The sequence below is a fragment of the Chlorocebus sabaeus genome, chromosome 5 (assembly GCF_047675955.1).
Source record: "Chlorocebus sabaeus isolate Y175 chromosome 5, mChlSab1.0.hap1, whole genome shotgun sequence".
In the NCBI taxonomy this organism is placed as follows: domain Eukaryota; kingdom Metazoa; phylum Chordata; class Mammalia; order Primates; family Cercopithecidae; genus Chlorocebus; species Chlorocebus sabaeus.
In genome coordinates, this window is record NC_132908.1 from 66,926,034 (window position 1) to 66,940,039 (window position 14,006).

At 43.9% G+C, this 14,006-nt stretch overlaps 1 protein-coding gene across 1 annotated transcript; it reads right to left on the reverse strand.

The window, feature by feature from the left end:
• Positions 1 to 3,429: 3,429 nt before the first annotated feature.
• On the reverse strand, positions 3,430 to 12,990 carry PSMD7 (proteasome 26S subunit, non-ATPase 7). Its single transcript, XM_007993793.3, has 7 exons — positions 12,768 to 12,990; positions 9,511 to 9,602; positions 8,571 to 8,663; positions 8,071 to 8,168; positions 7,435 to 7,515; positions 5,309 to 5,400; positions 3,430 to 4,432 (listed from the first exon to the last, which is right to left on the reverse strand). Exons 1-7 carry the CDS (start codon positions 12,839 to 12,841, stop codon positions 3,988 to 3,990), a joined length of 975 nt encoding a protein of 324 aa, XP_007991984.1. The 5' UTR covers positions 12,842 to 12,990; the 3' UTR covers positions 3,430 to 3,987.
• Positions 12,991 to 14,006: the final 1,016 nt, after the last annotated feature.

The window sequence follows — 14,006 nt, forward strand, 5'->3', positions numbered from 1 at the left end:
CGAGTAGCTGGGATTACAGGCTCCCGCCACCACACCCAGCTAATTTTTGTATTTTTAGTAGAGATGGTGTTTCTTCACGGTGGCAGGGCTGGTCTTGAATTCCTGACCTCGTGATCTGCCTGCCTCGGTCTCCCAAATACAGGTGTGAGCCACCGTGCCTGGCCAAAAAACAGGCTTTACTTTTTTTAAAAAAAAAGATCTCAATTTTGCACTGCTACCAGGCAAAAATCGGTAATGCCAAGAGTTGAACGGCATAGGAACGTGCACAGGTATTACGTGTAATAATTTGCAATACATTTGCTTAGGGAAGTTGTAAACATTTTCTCTTGTGGGCCATATAAATCAAATGTTCCTCTGCCTTCCCACAGTCCTGTATCCACCCCCTTTTCCCGGACAGGGCAGATGAAAGTGGTTTTGTTAGCGTGTTATATAGTCTGACAAACAATCCTAACTCATTCTCAAGTTTTATTTTGCTTAACGGAAAATGGTAGAAGAAAATGCCTTTGCATAACTTCCCAGTGAATGGGAGATTTCATTGTTTTCCATAAGTTGAGGGCTAGTTCCTGTTTTCTTTTTCAATTTTTTTTTTTGAGAAAATCAACACTTTATTGAGATATTTTAAAGTCAAATATCTAATATAAAAAGTTTGCATTGCTTCAGCTTGTTTTCATTTAAACCTGTAGTTGTCCTTCATTTGCTTCTGGCATTTTTTTCTTTTTTTCTTTTTTTTTTGAGACAGAGTCTCGCTGTGTTGCCCAGGCTGGAGTGCAGTGGCACTCGGCTCACTGCAACTTCCGCATCCCCAGTTCAAGCAATTCTCCTGCCTCAGCCTCTCAAGTAGCTGGGATTACAGGTGCATGCCACCACGCACAGCTAATTTTTGTATTTTTAGTAGAGATGGGGTTTTACCATGTTGGCCAGGCTGGTCTCGAACTCCTGACCTCAAGTGATCCACCCGCCTCGACCTCCCAGAGTGCTGGGATTACAGGTGTGAGCCACTACATCTGGCCTACTTCTGGCATTAAAGTGCTCTAGTTTCGGTAGCATCTTCTCCTTGACTTCAGGACCCTCTCCACATTTATCCCCAGTCTATAACTCACATGTTTCATGTTTTCAAACAGAAAACCGTAATTCAGGAGTAAACACCATCCTCTGTAAGATGTGTCCCAGGAGCAGCCTGAAATCTATTAGGCAGTCATTCTGAAGCTGTGGTGAAATGGAAGGGAAGCTAATGTTGCAGCTATGGAGATGAGATCCAGGCTCAGGATCACGCTTTTTCCAGAATACTTTTTCAGTGTTTCCAAAACCAGCAAAAGCCATTTAGAAGTCTCATCTCCAGACTGCCAGACTACACAGAGGTAAGGCTTTATTTTAGGGGTGGGCCCTGGGTTTTGCGGTCAAGTCAGCTGCTATTTGTATGAGCAAGACTTCATCGGTAGCTCTACTGGGCTCCCCCTCTTCTACATGATGGCAGCAATTTGACCTTAGAAAATGTACCTAAGTGACTTCACAGGCTACAGGCTATTTTCTTCATAAGTAGGAATGGAAGATTCCAGTTAGGAAGGTAGAAGTCAGTTTTGTTCGTATGTGGGCCAAACTATTAAAAAATAATAAGGCCTAGGGATTCCCACGTTCTTAGATGCTCAATGAACATTTCAGTTCATCAAACTGTGACCAACTTAAAAGGCTGTGGCATTGTGCTAGTGCACTGGACCCTGGGAAAGTCTGTTAAATCCAAATGATACTCTTTTTTTTTTTTTTTTTTTTTTATTAAAGAGACAGGATTTTGCTTTGTTGCCCAGGCTGGAGTGCAGTGGCCTGCGATCACAGCTCACTACAACCTTGAGCTCCTGGGCTCCCATGTCCTTCTGCCTCAGCCTCTTGAGTAGCTAGGGCTAAGGCACATCCCACCACACCCAGACAATTTTAAAATTTTTTGTAGATGGGTCTTACTATGTTGTCCAGGCTGGTCTCTTACTCCTGGGCTCCAGTGATCCTCCTGCCTCAGCCTTCCAGTGTTGGGATTACAGGCACCAGCCACTGCCCCCAACCCTGCATTATATTCTTAAAGGCAGACCTGAATCCTGTGCCGTGTCAATTCAGGTGTGCACTTGCCCCCGAGCCTCACATACAGGACCCGTTCCGCAGGATGACGCCGCGTTCCCTTGCTTAGAACCTCAGCACCATGGCACCTGGCTCTCCTCCCACGCCCGAGTCTTGTTCTTGCCCATTTCCTAGAGAGGGTTTGTGGTCCAGGCTCCCTGTCACATCAGTGTGTTCCAAACACGGCACCCAAATCTCAAAAGCTTCTTCAACGCTCCCGTGGTTTGGGATACACCTCCAGTTTTAATCTACGTACTTCAAGTTTCTTTTATTCAATTAGATACAACCATCTGACTTTTGGCTTCTGAAACAGAAAAGTCAATTTAGTTCTGTTTTCACTTTACCATGCCTTTTTATCTCAGAATCGTGATGAACTCTGAAACGAACCCTGATGGGGCATGCCTCTATTTATGCTGAACGATAGTCATTTTACATTTTACTACAGGTTGAGTGCCCCTAATCCAAAAATTTGAAATGCTCCAAAATCTGAAACTTTTGGAGCACTTACATGGTATTCAAAGGAAATGTGCATTGGTACATTTCTGATTAGGTACGCTCAGCTGTTAAGTATAATGCAAATATTAAAAAAAAAAAAAAAAAAAAATTCCCAAATCCTTAACACTTCTGGTTCCAAGCATTTCAGATAAGGGATACTCAAGCTGTACCTATTTCCAAATTTCCACTAACTAGCTCTTTGGCAGGTCTACGGAATAAAAATCAATGCTTCTGATTACTTTAAGGCATTATAACCTCATGGAGTGGTTTCTGAGATGCAACTGAATTTTTGTGCTATTTTATTGTATTCTTAAATCTTTCAAGATGAATAATCCATGTAGTGCATTTGAGAGGTTCTACCTGTTCAAGAAAGGAAATTTAATATCTGTGACTAGTGTATGTCAAATGATTTAGTGCCTTGTTTAATTAGTTCCTCTAGGAGTCCCCTGCACTTATCTTAGGGGAAACGTCGTTCCATTCTTAGTAACATGCCTGTTTGGCCTGTGGTCTGAGGTACTTACAGCTGCTACAGTGGTAAATGTGTCCCTTTTGAAACACCGTTCTGGGGACTTCAGAGATGACTGACTGCAACCTATCACCTCACAAATGACGGATCTGAGGTACAAACTAGAACCTGGGTCTTCTGGGCTCAGAGAACTCTCCTCACTACAGCAGACTGCCTGTTTCCATTTAGGGGAACGAGATGCTCTTTCGTAAATGATACCAATTCCAAGAGAACTCCTTAAGGCAGCTCCAATCGAAGGCTGTCTTGGCTGCTTCTGGAAACAACGGATCACTACTCCCAAAGTCAAAAACGACTAGAACACAGCCTTAAAAATCAAGTCATTTAATTGTGTCTTTGAAGGTAAACAATATATGGAGCTGGATCACAACCCCTGAGAATGCCAGAGCTATGGGTCCAAAACATGGTGTGGTATTGTCAGCAGAGTTCAGAAGGGTCTGGACTCTACGTGTTACCAGGGAGAAAACATGATGGAATTCATGCATTCCATTTAGCGATTGTGTAAAATTCCAAACACACCCCAAGAATCTTTCAACATGGGGAAAATTCAACTTCTGGTTTTACAGAGAAACGAATGAAGAGTACCAAAACGCTTTGCTGATTTCTCCTCATTTTTCTCACACAATCTGAAGCCTGAGCTGACTATCATATCCCCAGCTCACAGCAGCTGAAGCTGCAGTTCAGGTTTGAGCTCAGTCTCCATACGCTTCCATGTAGCACCACAGCAAGAGTGGCCGGAGGCAGAGAGCTCTTGGCGGGCCAGCTTCCTAACAAGCACGCCGAGTGGAAAAGAACCCTCTAGCAGCAGACTGATTTAGTTTGTAAGATTTTAATTTACAAATTAAAAAAGCTATTTAATACATGTTTTACTTTTTCTCCTTTTTCTCCTCTTTCTTTACATCACTCTTTTCCTTATCTTTATCTTTCTCCTTGTCCTCTTTCCTATCCTTTTTGCTGTCTTCTTTCTCCTGCCCTTCTTTCTTCTCTGCGTCGCGGTTGGCAATCTTGTTGTTGATGAGGTTGTGCAGGGCGACCACGGAACGGATCAGCGAGGCCAAGTACACTACCACCATCTGGTCGTTGGTCTTCAGGTAAAAGGCCTTGACAAACTCCTGCAGGCTGACGTCTGGCAGCAGGTTGAAGACGTCCTGCAGCTGGTAGATGATCTGGTGGTTGATGGGCAGCTTGCCTGTGGCGACTTTTTCCAGGTAGCTCCTGATATCCAGAAGCTTGGAGTTCAGTCCCTTCAAACCATGGACCTGGTTTGTGATCCGCTGGGACAGAGTGCCCACCGTCGTGTCTTTGATGTCTCTGTAATAACCCGCAGTTAGAAAGGGCAGGAAAAGGCATCGGGTACCATGTTATCACGCAAGTTCTTACATTCTAAGAAAATACCTAGCTTTGTTGGGTGCGGCAAGTTTTTAAAAGAAAAATGTCACTTTTCCATTTGATAAAGATTTAGTTATCAATGACGAAATTGTTATTCGGAGCCACATGTCTCATCACAGGACATTTTTCAAAAAATAATTAGAAAAGAGAGCTAAAATAAAACCATTTTCACTTAAGAAAAAACGAGATTGTTTACATGAACAGTTTAGATCTGCCAGTAACTTTCTGGGTAGCCTTGTACTGACGCTATCTCGGCTTTCCTGTTCTTAAAAGGATGGCATTTTCTCTGCCTGCATCTCCAGAATATCGAGAAGCTTAAATTTAAGAGATGGTAATTTTTAGAACTGGAAGGAACTTCACTGACTGATAAAACTACGACCCCTTTCAAATAAGGATAATATAGACATAGGATTTTAAAACAAAAGCTACCCCGAGATGAAGATTCTCTCTAGAAAATGGGCTACATCTGTTGAGAAGGACATCTAGTGGAGTGCAGGCCTGCATTCTCACACCTCTCTCCCCTCACAGTCAACATTCTAGTTTCCAGACAAGGTATGCGATCCACAGAGTCATAAATTGTAACTCAAGACATTTACAGTTGATGTAGTTCAAACATTTCAATGTACAGACAAGAAAACAAAGGTCTGGAAAGAGACTGTGATTTGCTCAGAATGGCAGACTTGTTAGTGGATGGCCAGGACCGGAACCCAGGTCTCCGTACTCTTGACACAAACCTCTTCCTTGCACTGTGTGGCCTCTCGGGCAGCGCATTATTTTGATGCTGTACTAGGCTCTCACCGTAACAAGTGTTCAACTCCAACTTCCTCAGCTTCCTCTGCTCCAATTTCACTGGTCACGTGTTCAAATGTTTTTGAGGTTGGGGTTCCATCCTGGGAGAGGAAGCCTAACTATAATTATTTATTTTCCAGAAACAAACTGATATGTGTTCCTTTTCGCACCTTGAGTCTTTTGCTTTACGTCAGCTCATTTAATGGGTGCATGACTGAGAATTTTCTATGGCCAGGGTGGGTAAGGCTTGCTTTGAAAGTTTAGCCTTCAAAGCTGACATCACTGTGGTGCTGCTCAGTGATGCAGTCTGCTGGGGCACTGTGAGTTGAGAAAATCTGGAAATTCCCTCAAGCCCACACTTGGGATGGACACACAGGGAAGTCTCAGGTTGATTCTTAAAAGTGTATTGTTCTGGCTGGGCATGGTGGCTCACACCTGTAATCTCAGCACTTTGGAATGCCGAGAATTCGAGACCAGCCTGGGCAACACGGCAAAAAGCCCTCTACAAAAAAACACACAAACTAGCCAGGTGTGGTGGCGGGTGCCTGTAATTCCAGCTACTCTGGAGGCTGAGGAATGAGAATCACTTGAACCTGGGAGGTGGAGGGTGCAGTGAGTTGAGATCACACCACTGCACTCCAGCCAGAGCAACAGAGCGAGATTATCTTAAAAAAAAAAAAAAAGTATATAGTTCTTTCTAGAATGGACAATATACAGAGTATCTCTACTGCAGCAAGTTCATGCCAGAAAATGTAACGTTTAGCCCTTTTTTGTCTCTTGGATCAAACGATTCCAGAGTGCCCAAACCAATGCAATCAGAATAGCTGGCTTTCTGGCGGTCTGAATTCATCAAAGGATCCACTGGGGACATGGGTCCTGGTGGGCACCCAGTGACATCCTGAAGGGACTCGGAAGATACTTTTCTCAGACTCTGTGCCAGAAGAGGCTGTACGTCTCTTGCAAAAGGCTGTAAACTGTGTGCAAGGGAGGACAGCACAGTGGTAAGAGCACAGGCTCCACAGCTAGGCTAGCTGGGTTCAAATCTGGTGCCGCCACGTATGTAATAAGGGAGCTCCGAGACCTTGGGCAAGTCACTCCACTCACACTAAGTGCTACAGAAGTGAGCTGTGATTATTTTATTCAGGATAGGGTTAATCCTGCAAGGGGCATTCTCTTTGCTTTGCATGCCAAGATGGTCAGAACCTTTAACGGTCTTGTAGGATTTCTTGGTAACCTTTACAGGCACTAATTCTTCTTGAGTTTCATCTGGTAACATGACCCGTATATCCCCTTTATCCCCTACTAAAAAAAAAAATCTTGCTTCATTGGGGTGCGTGTGTATGAGCAACCTCAATTCCTTTTCTAAAGAGGCAGGAGAAAAATTCACTAAAAACAACTGGGTCAAAACAGGGATGAAAGCCCTACTGCAACTAGGTGATACATTGGATGTAAGTTCCCTGGTAGCCAGGCAGAGAGAAAAGCTCCAGGAAGACAGAACTCGATGCAAGGAACATTTGCACAAAGCTATCCTAAAATATCCTTTTCCAAATCTTAAAACTGAAAGTAAGGATAAATACTGCAAATCTAAACCCAAAAGGAGACCGTAATTCATCCCTTAAAGTTTTCATTTGTAAAAGGGGAATCTGGATTTCTGTTTTGTTTTTTGGGGGGACAGGGTCTCACTGTCGCACAGGTTGGAATGCAGTGGCGTGATCATAGCTCACTGTAAGCTTGAACTCCTGGGCTCAGACAATCCTCCCGTCTCAACCTCCTGAGTAGCCTGGAATACAGGCATGGACCATCATGCCTGGCTCATGTTTTTATTTTTGTAGGGGTCTTGCTATGTTGCCCAGGCTGGTCCTCAACTCCTAGGCTTAGGCAATCCTCCCACCTCTGCCTCTCAAAGCACTGGGTGAGCCACTGTGCCTGGATGGAATTTAGATTTCTATGTTCCTCTCCATTTCTAAAATGTAGTGATTAAAAAAGTCAAAGGGGAAAAAACTTAACTACCTTCTTTTGTTATAGAGACAAAGGATTTGTTGACCTGAAAATTGAAAAAAGAAAAAAAAAAAAAAAAGCCCATCACCCAATAAGCGGGAAGTCGAACCCCCCAGGTTCATGGCAAGATGACTCACATCATGGACTTCTTCCACTGAAATGTATGCTTCTGTGGGCAGCCCTAGGTCCTTCGGCTTCACATCAATGATGACCAACACCTGGCCGAGAAACACATCTTAGCAAATCATCTCACGCCCAGCACAAAAGGGGTAATTTCAGGCATTCCTCTCACAATTACTAAAGCTATTTCTTCTATTCAATTAGAAATGAACCAGAATTTTCAGCAAAAATGCATTTATACTTCAAATGATCTCATCGTTTTTTCTGCTTTTTGATCCCCTTCATTAACAAGCTGAGGGGCAGTACAGTGCCTAGCACAAGGACATTAGAGTCAATACAGCTAAAATTTCAATCCCAGTCCCACCCCTTACCAGACCTTCCTAACCATTCTAAACCTCAGTTTTCTCATTCCTAAAGAGGATATAGTTACTGAGAGGATTACATAACTCATACACCTGGTACTTAGCAGGTGTAACCTGTTATTTATCAAATGTATTAGGTTACAGTATACTTCACAGAGCACTACAAATTAACAGAAGTTTATGGAGATAAAGCAGTAAGCAGATTTGCTACTCAAATTCTTCCCTGGATGCTCTTACTTGAGCTGGCTGGCAAAAAATCATTCAAGAGTTTTAAAAATAGAGAGCACTTACGGAATTAGGACAGTATCTTTTCATGAGTTCGTTGATGGCAATGTCATTCTTGTGTAGTTTAGGGCCTGTGTGGTACCAGCCAACTATTCTTTCTCTGGCTAGGACGGAAAAAAATTAGTGGGCTTTAACTATTTCATGAAGCTCGATACAACTCCCTCAAAAAGGATAAGAAGTTATGTCCTTTACCTCTTTGAAAATTCCAGACATATTTACCCTGGTGGTACTAAAACTCTAATGGAAGACTGATTTTACTGGACGGTTCTTCACTTTTCAGCCGCAATTAGAGCGTTATTTCCCCTCTTACCCAAACCCAGGTGGCCTATTTGGCCTTAAATTGCTACTCTAGTTTTTCATTTATTCTACCTTATTCTTCTACTCCCACTAGTCTTAACTAAGTGTAGCCAACTGAAAGGGCCTTGATGTTAAAGAAAAGCAAACAGAAGAGCCCCATACACACAAATCAATTCTATGCTGTAACACCTTAGAACATCAAGACGTACCATTGACTTTCTTAAACATTCCATACATGTTTTCCAAATAATCATGGTCTAAAAACCACACAGAATCGTCTTTGTCATCTTCGTCAAAAGGAACTAAAGAGGAAAAAAAAAAGTTAGTTTAGGGTGCTTGGTAGAAACCTAGAACAAAAGTCACAAGTAAAGACCCTCAGGCCAGTTCTGATTCACTTACGTGTTTCACTTGCCCAACACGATATTAAATTTTTTTTTTTTTTTGAGCTGTCCTCAAAAACTGGGAGAGTTCACAGAAAAATCCAGACCTCCAGCTTCTCTTAAAAAACTGGAATACCTGGCAACTACCAGCTACAGCCAGGTAGAGGTTGCAGCTCTTTAAAAAAGACTCATGCTTTTCAGTTTTTTAGAAGCCCAGTAATTTCCTGGCATTTTCCATTTGGCGAATGACATTATTAGCTGGTCATTTTAGACATCAGAGTTAGTGACCTCTAGTCCAGAGGTCATCCAGCATGTTCTTTATTGTTGTTGCTTTAATCATCCAAGTAATACATGGATACATTCTTGTGAGGATTCACACAGGGGTAAAGTTCCCCATCTCTCCCCTTACTCTACCTATAAGAAGCATGGTTGAACAGTTTAGTGTGGGGGTTGACAAACTGCCAGCTGCCTGTATTTATAGAGGGTTGCTGCAATACTGCCACTCTCATCGTTTGTTTACATGTTGTTTATAGCAGCTCTTGCACTACAACAGCAGAGAGGAGCAGGTGCAGTGGAGACCACATGGCCTGCAAGTCTAAAGTATTTACTGCCTGATCTAGTGTTCAGTCTTCAGGTTCTCTTTTCTATACTTCAGCAATTCTGAGACAATCTCTGGGTTGTAGTCAAAAGTGGTAACAAAGGTTTATTTTCTTAAAAAGTCAACTGACATTTTAATCATGCTCAGAAAAACACAAAATTTGTCTTTTACCTGCAAAACTGTTCGATACATCAAGTACTTTCTTTTGCCATGAGCCCAAAAGCACACCAACAACGCGCTTCTGATTTCCAACCTTGCCGATTCTGAACGAGAAAACAGATGGTCAGTGTGGATAGGTTAGCACAGAAACATGGATCCAACAATAAGATACTCAATGGGAAGTATCAATGACACAGATACAATTTAGTTTACCTAGGAACTAATCTCTCTAAACCAATGTAATAGGGTTAGGTAGATATTAACTATAAGGGGCAATTCACAAACTTGGTGCTGACACACACTGGCAGTTTTTACTTAACATTGACTGTGAAGTAATACGTGCTTGGGAAAATTTCAGACTTCACAGACATTTAAAATGTAGAAAATGAAAACTTCCCAGATCTTAGTCTGAAAACACATTTAAGCCACGCCACCACATTTAACTTTTTCTTTGCAGCTTTCTTTCTCCTTTAAACTTTTCCCAGCCTGAAATCTTTTTTGGAATAAAGATGCTAGAGTAGGCCAGGCACGCTGGCTCATGCCTGTAATCCCAGCACTTTGGGAGGCCGAGGTGGACAGATCACCTGAGCTCAGGAATTTGAGACTAGCATGAGCAGCGTGGGCAATGTGGCAAAAACCTGTCTACAAAAAATACAAAACTTAGCTGGACATAGTGGGGGTGTGCCTGTAGTCTCAGCTACTTGGGGTTGGGGGGCTGAGAAGCGGGGATTGCTTGAACCCAGAAGGTCGAGTTTGAGGCTAGCTACAGTGAGCCGAGATTGTGCCACTGCATCCCAGCCTGGGCAGACCCTGTCTCAAAATAAATGAATAAAAGGGGAGGGCTGAATGAGAAAGATTTTACTTGAGAATTTTTATCTCCATTTCAAGCCTCCTCAGTCATTTTCTCCTAAGGAGTTACAAGTGCTTCACTTACATACACTCATTTCCTTGGTCTTCTGGAAGCATTCTTTACCCACTAGCAAATGTGTATCACAGAAACACAACTCTATGCTTAGGAAAGATAAAAGTCACTATTAATTATATTTTCTTAATAGCTGCCAGTTTCACATTGGTTTAATTGTAGTATTTTTCTTAGTATATAGTTGGCAAATCTATAAATGGTTACTAGGTTTGGGTTTGAATCAAACAAAGTTAATGATTCTGTATTTCTGGTGCCTCTAATTTTCAGGGGCGGGGGGGGGGGGCGGTAAGGGGGAAATTGAGTTTCCAACTTCAAGGGAAACTTCCATACTCATGGGCTTTTGTTTTGGTCTACCGAAGTCCATTTGTGTTTTTAAAACCCTACACTTACTTGATAGAGAAGCTATTGCTCTTCTTCATTTTTGAGACAAGGTCTCACTCTGTTGCCCAGGCTGGAGTCCAGTGGCACAATCTTGGCTCACTGTAGCCTCTACTTCTCAGATTCAAGTGATCCTCCCACTTCAGCCTCCTGAGTAGCTGAGACTACAGGCACATATCACCACACCTGGGTAATTTTTCTTTTTTTTTTTGTAGAGAAGGGATTTTCACCATGTGGCCCAGGCTGGTCTTGAACTCCTAAGCTCAAGCAATCCACCCACCTCGGTCTCCGAAAGTGCTAGGATTAGAGGCATGTGCTACCAGGCCAGTCTAAAAGCTAGTGCTCTTCACAAGTGCTTGAATAGAACTGAAATGGTGCCTGCCCCTAGTATCCCATGGGAGAAAAATAGTAATTCCTCTACTGTAGAAAAGCCAACATATCCTAGGCTGAGGGTCCTTTTACCGCTCCAGCTGAATTAGTTGCACAGAGCAAGTCGCAGGAGAATGGACACTCTGCAATAATGGCTTTATAGCAGATGCTCTGAACTGGGTCTTTACATTTGCCAGTTCAACTAACAATCTTGTAAAACTTAGAAGCATGTGCAACAGGTCTAGCAGGATGAACAGCTCCAAAGCCAAGGGGTGGTGGATGTACACCCTCAAACAATGAGCTTACTAGATGACTTCTGAGATGTTTCCTTACCTTATTCATTACGGTCCAAATCTCCAACTGGTCTCTCTCTTTTTTTTTTTTTTTGGAGACAAGGTCTCACTCTCACCCAGGCTGGAGTGCAGTGGCATGATCTGAGCTCAGGACAGCTTCGAACTCCTGGGCTCAAGTGATCCTCCCGTCTCAGCCTCCCAAAGTGCTGGGATTACAGGCATGAGCCACCATGCCCAGCCTCATGTTTTTTTTTTTTTTTTAAAAAAACGGAAACCTCATCTATCTATCTATATAATATATATACTTCTGTATATAATCCATATATACTATATATACATATATATTATATATACATATGTACTTTTTTTTTTTGAGACGGAGTCTAATCAGATTCCCATTTAAAAATGTTAATGGGTTAAAACCACAGCTGATCCAGGAAGCCCTTCCTGGTGCAGAGCATCATCCAGATTTCGACAACAGGAACTCGGTCAAGTGAAGACAAACATAGATAGGAACCTGGGGGCGGGGGTCAGTGACAAATTGAAGCTAGCCCCCTCTGCCCCACTCCAGCATCATCCAAGCATCATTCACATTTCGGTGAAATCAACTTGGTTAAACGAGGATAAACATAAATACGACCCTGGGGCGGGGGTCGGGGCAAAATGAAGGTAGCCCCCCTGCGCCCCACTCCAGCATCATCCATATTTCGGTGAAACTAACTCGGTCAAACGAAGATAAACACAGATAGCCTGGGGGCGGGGCTAAATGAAGCTAGCCCCCTCCGCCCCACCCGAACATCATCCAGACATCATTCACATTTCAGTGAAACCAACTGGGTCAAACGAAGATACGACCCTGGGGGACAGGGGTCAGGGCCAAATGAAGCTAGCCTGCCTCCGCCCCACCCTGGCTTCATCCAGATTTCGGCAAAACGAAGTGACAGACACGAGCTTGGGGGCGGGGGTCAAGGCCAACTAAAGCTAGCCGCATCCCCCGACCCCCGGCATCATCCAGATTTCGGTAAAACGAACTTCGGCAAAACGAACTCGGAAAGAGAACTCTGTAAAATACACTGGGTAAACGGAACAGGGAGCCCAGGTCCCGGAGTGGCGGCGGCTGGAGCAGGGGCCGGAGGTTGGATGACTCCGGCATCGTGAGCCGAGGCTGGTCTGCGCTCCTGAACAAGTAAGGGTCACCAGCCGCCCTGTCTGCATCCCCAGGTCGCCCGCGGCCGCCGCGCCACCCCAGCGTGCCCGTGACTCAGCAGCGGCTGCGCCGCCGGCTCCGCTATAGGCCGCTCTCTCACCGGTTGAAATGATCCACCACACTGAGCAACACCAGGGGGTGGACCACCACCTTCTGCACCGCCAGCTCCGGCATCGCGACACACCCCGCTCGCCAGGCCTGGTTCCCTGCCTCCGCAAACACCGTCAGCTATAGCGATTACCGGGGCGCTTTCGGGGCCAGCGCCTCTTCTTCCGGTTCGCCAGCCCTCGCGCGGCCTTCTTCTTCCGCTCCCAGAGTGCCTCGCGCGGCGGGCCCGGATCTTCGCCACCGCCGCCATTTGTGGGCGGGGAAAGGGCTCGAGAAAGGCGGGGGTGGCCCCTGGTCCCTTGCCTTGCGTTTCCCTGGAGTTAAGGGTCGAAGGGACACTGGTGACTTGACCTCCTGGTATTGGCCTGCACCGTCACCTGCAGAGGCATTTCGCCTCAGTTCCTTCCCAGCACCCACCATCACTAAAGTAAATAGTTAGCAGTTTACTTTTCCACCACCCGGAAGAAGCTCACTTTTGCTTCAAGTCAAAATCCTCTGGGATTTCTGAGAGGAACTTTAAATCTCTAAGATTAGAGCACGCTTTTAATGTAATTTGGTAATTTATCTCATTCTCATTTTCATTGCCGGGGGAATTTCTCCTTTATCTTTACTGTGGACACTTTGCAATGAACGTTGCAACCTGCAGGTTTCCACGGGTCCTTATATTACTGCGTAACTGGGGCTAGAAGAACGCAGTTGTGCCTTAGCTTTTGAAATCAAAATATACGTAAGCGTTGAAGAAAAGATGGAAGGCAGTAAGGAAGTATGTTGTGATATTTAGCTAGGAAAGAGAAGAGGACGGCGACCTGGGAAACTAAAGGAGACAAGGACTTAAGCTTATTTGCAGAAGGCAAATTATAAGAAAAATTGTACAGGTGTATATCGTTTCAAGTTGCTGTTTTTGTAAATGAAAACAATACTTCAGCAACCTGAATTATTTACTTATTTTTTGTTCTGTCTTTAAACAAATTTTGCTTTCCGTTTATCACCAGAGGATTTTCCCAACATTTTGGCCTCTTGTTTTTTAAGGTGGACTTCCTTATCTCCAAATGTCAAGGGACACACTTAGTCTCTCTTATTTGTGGGTGGTGAAGAACATTAGCAAAGATTATACTGAAATTTGGCCACCAATGAGAGACTTTAATGTAGTCAGGAGTTTTAATTTGTCTGCATGTGAATTTGTCTTCTGTCTGCAACTTGGCTTTATTTTCAGATTTTCTGCTAGATCCAC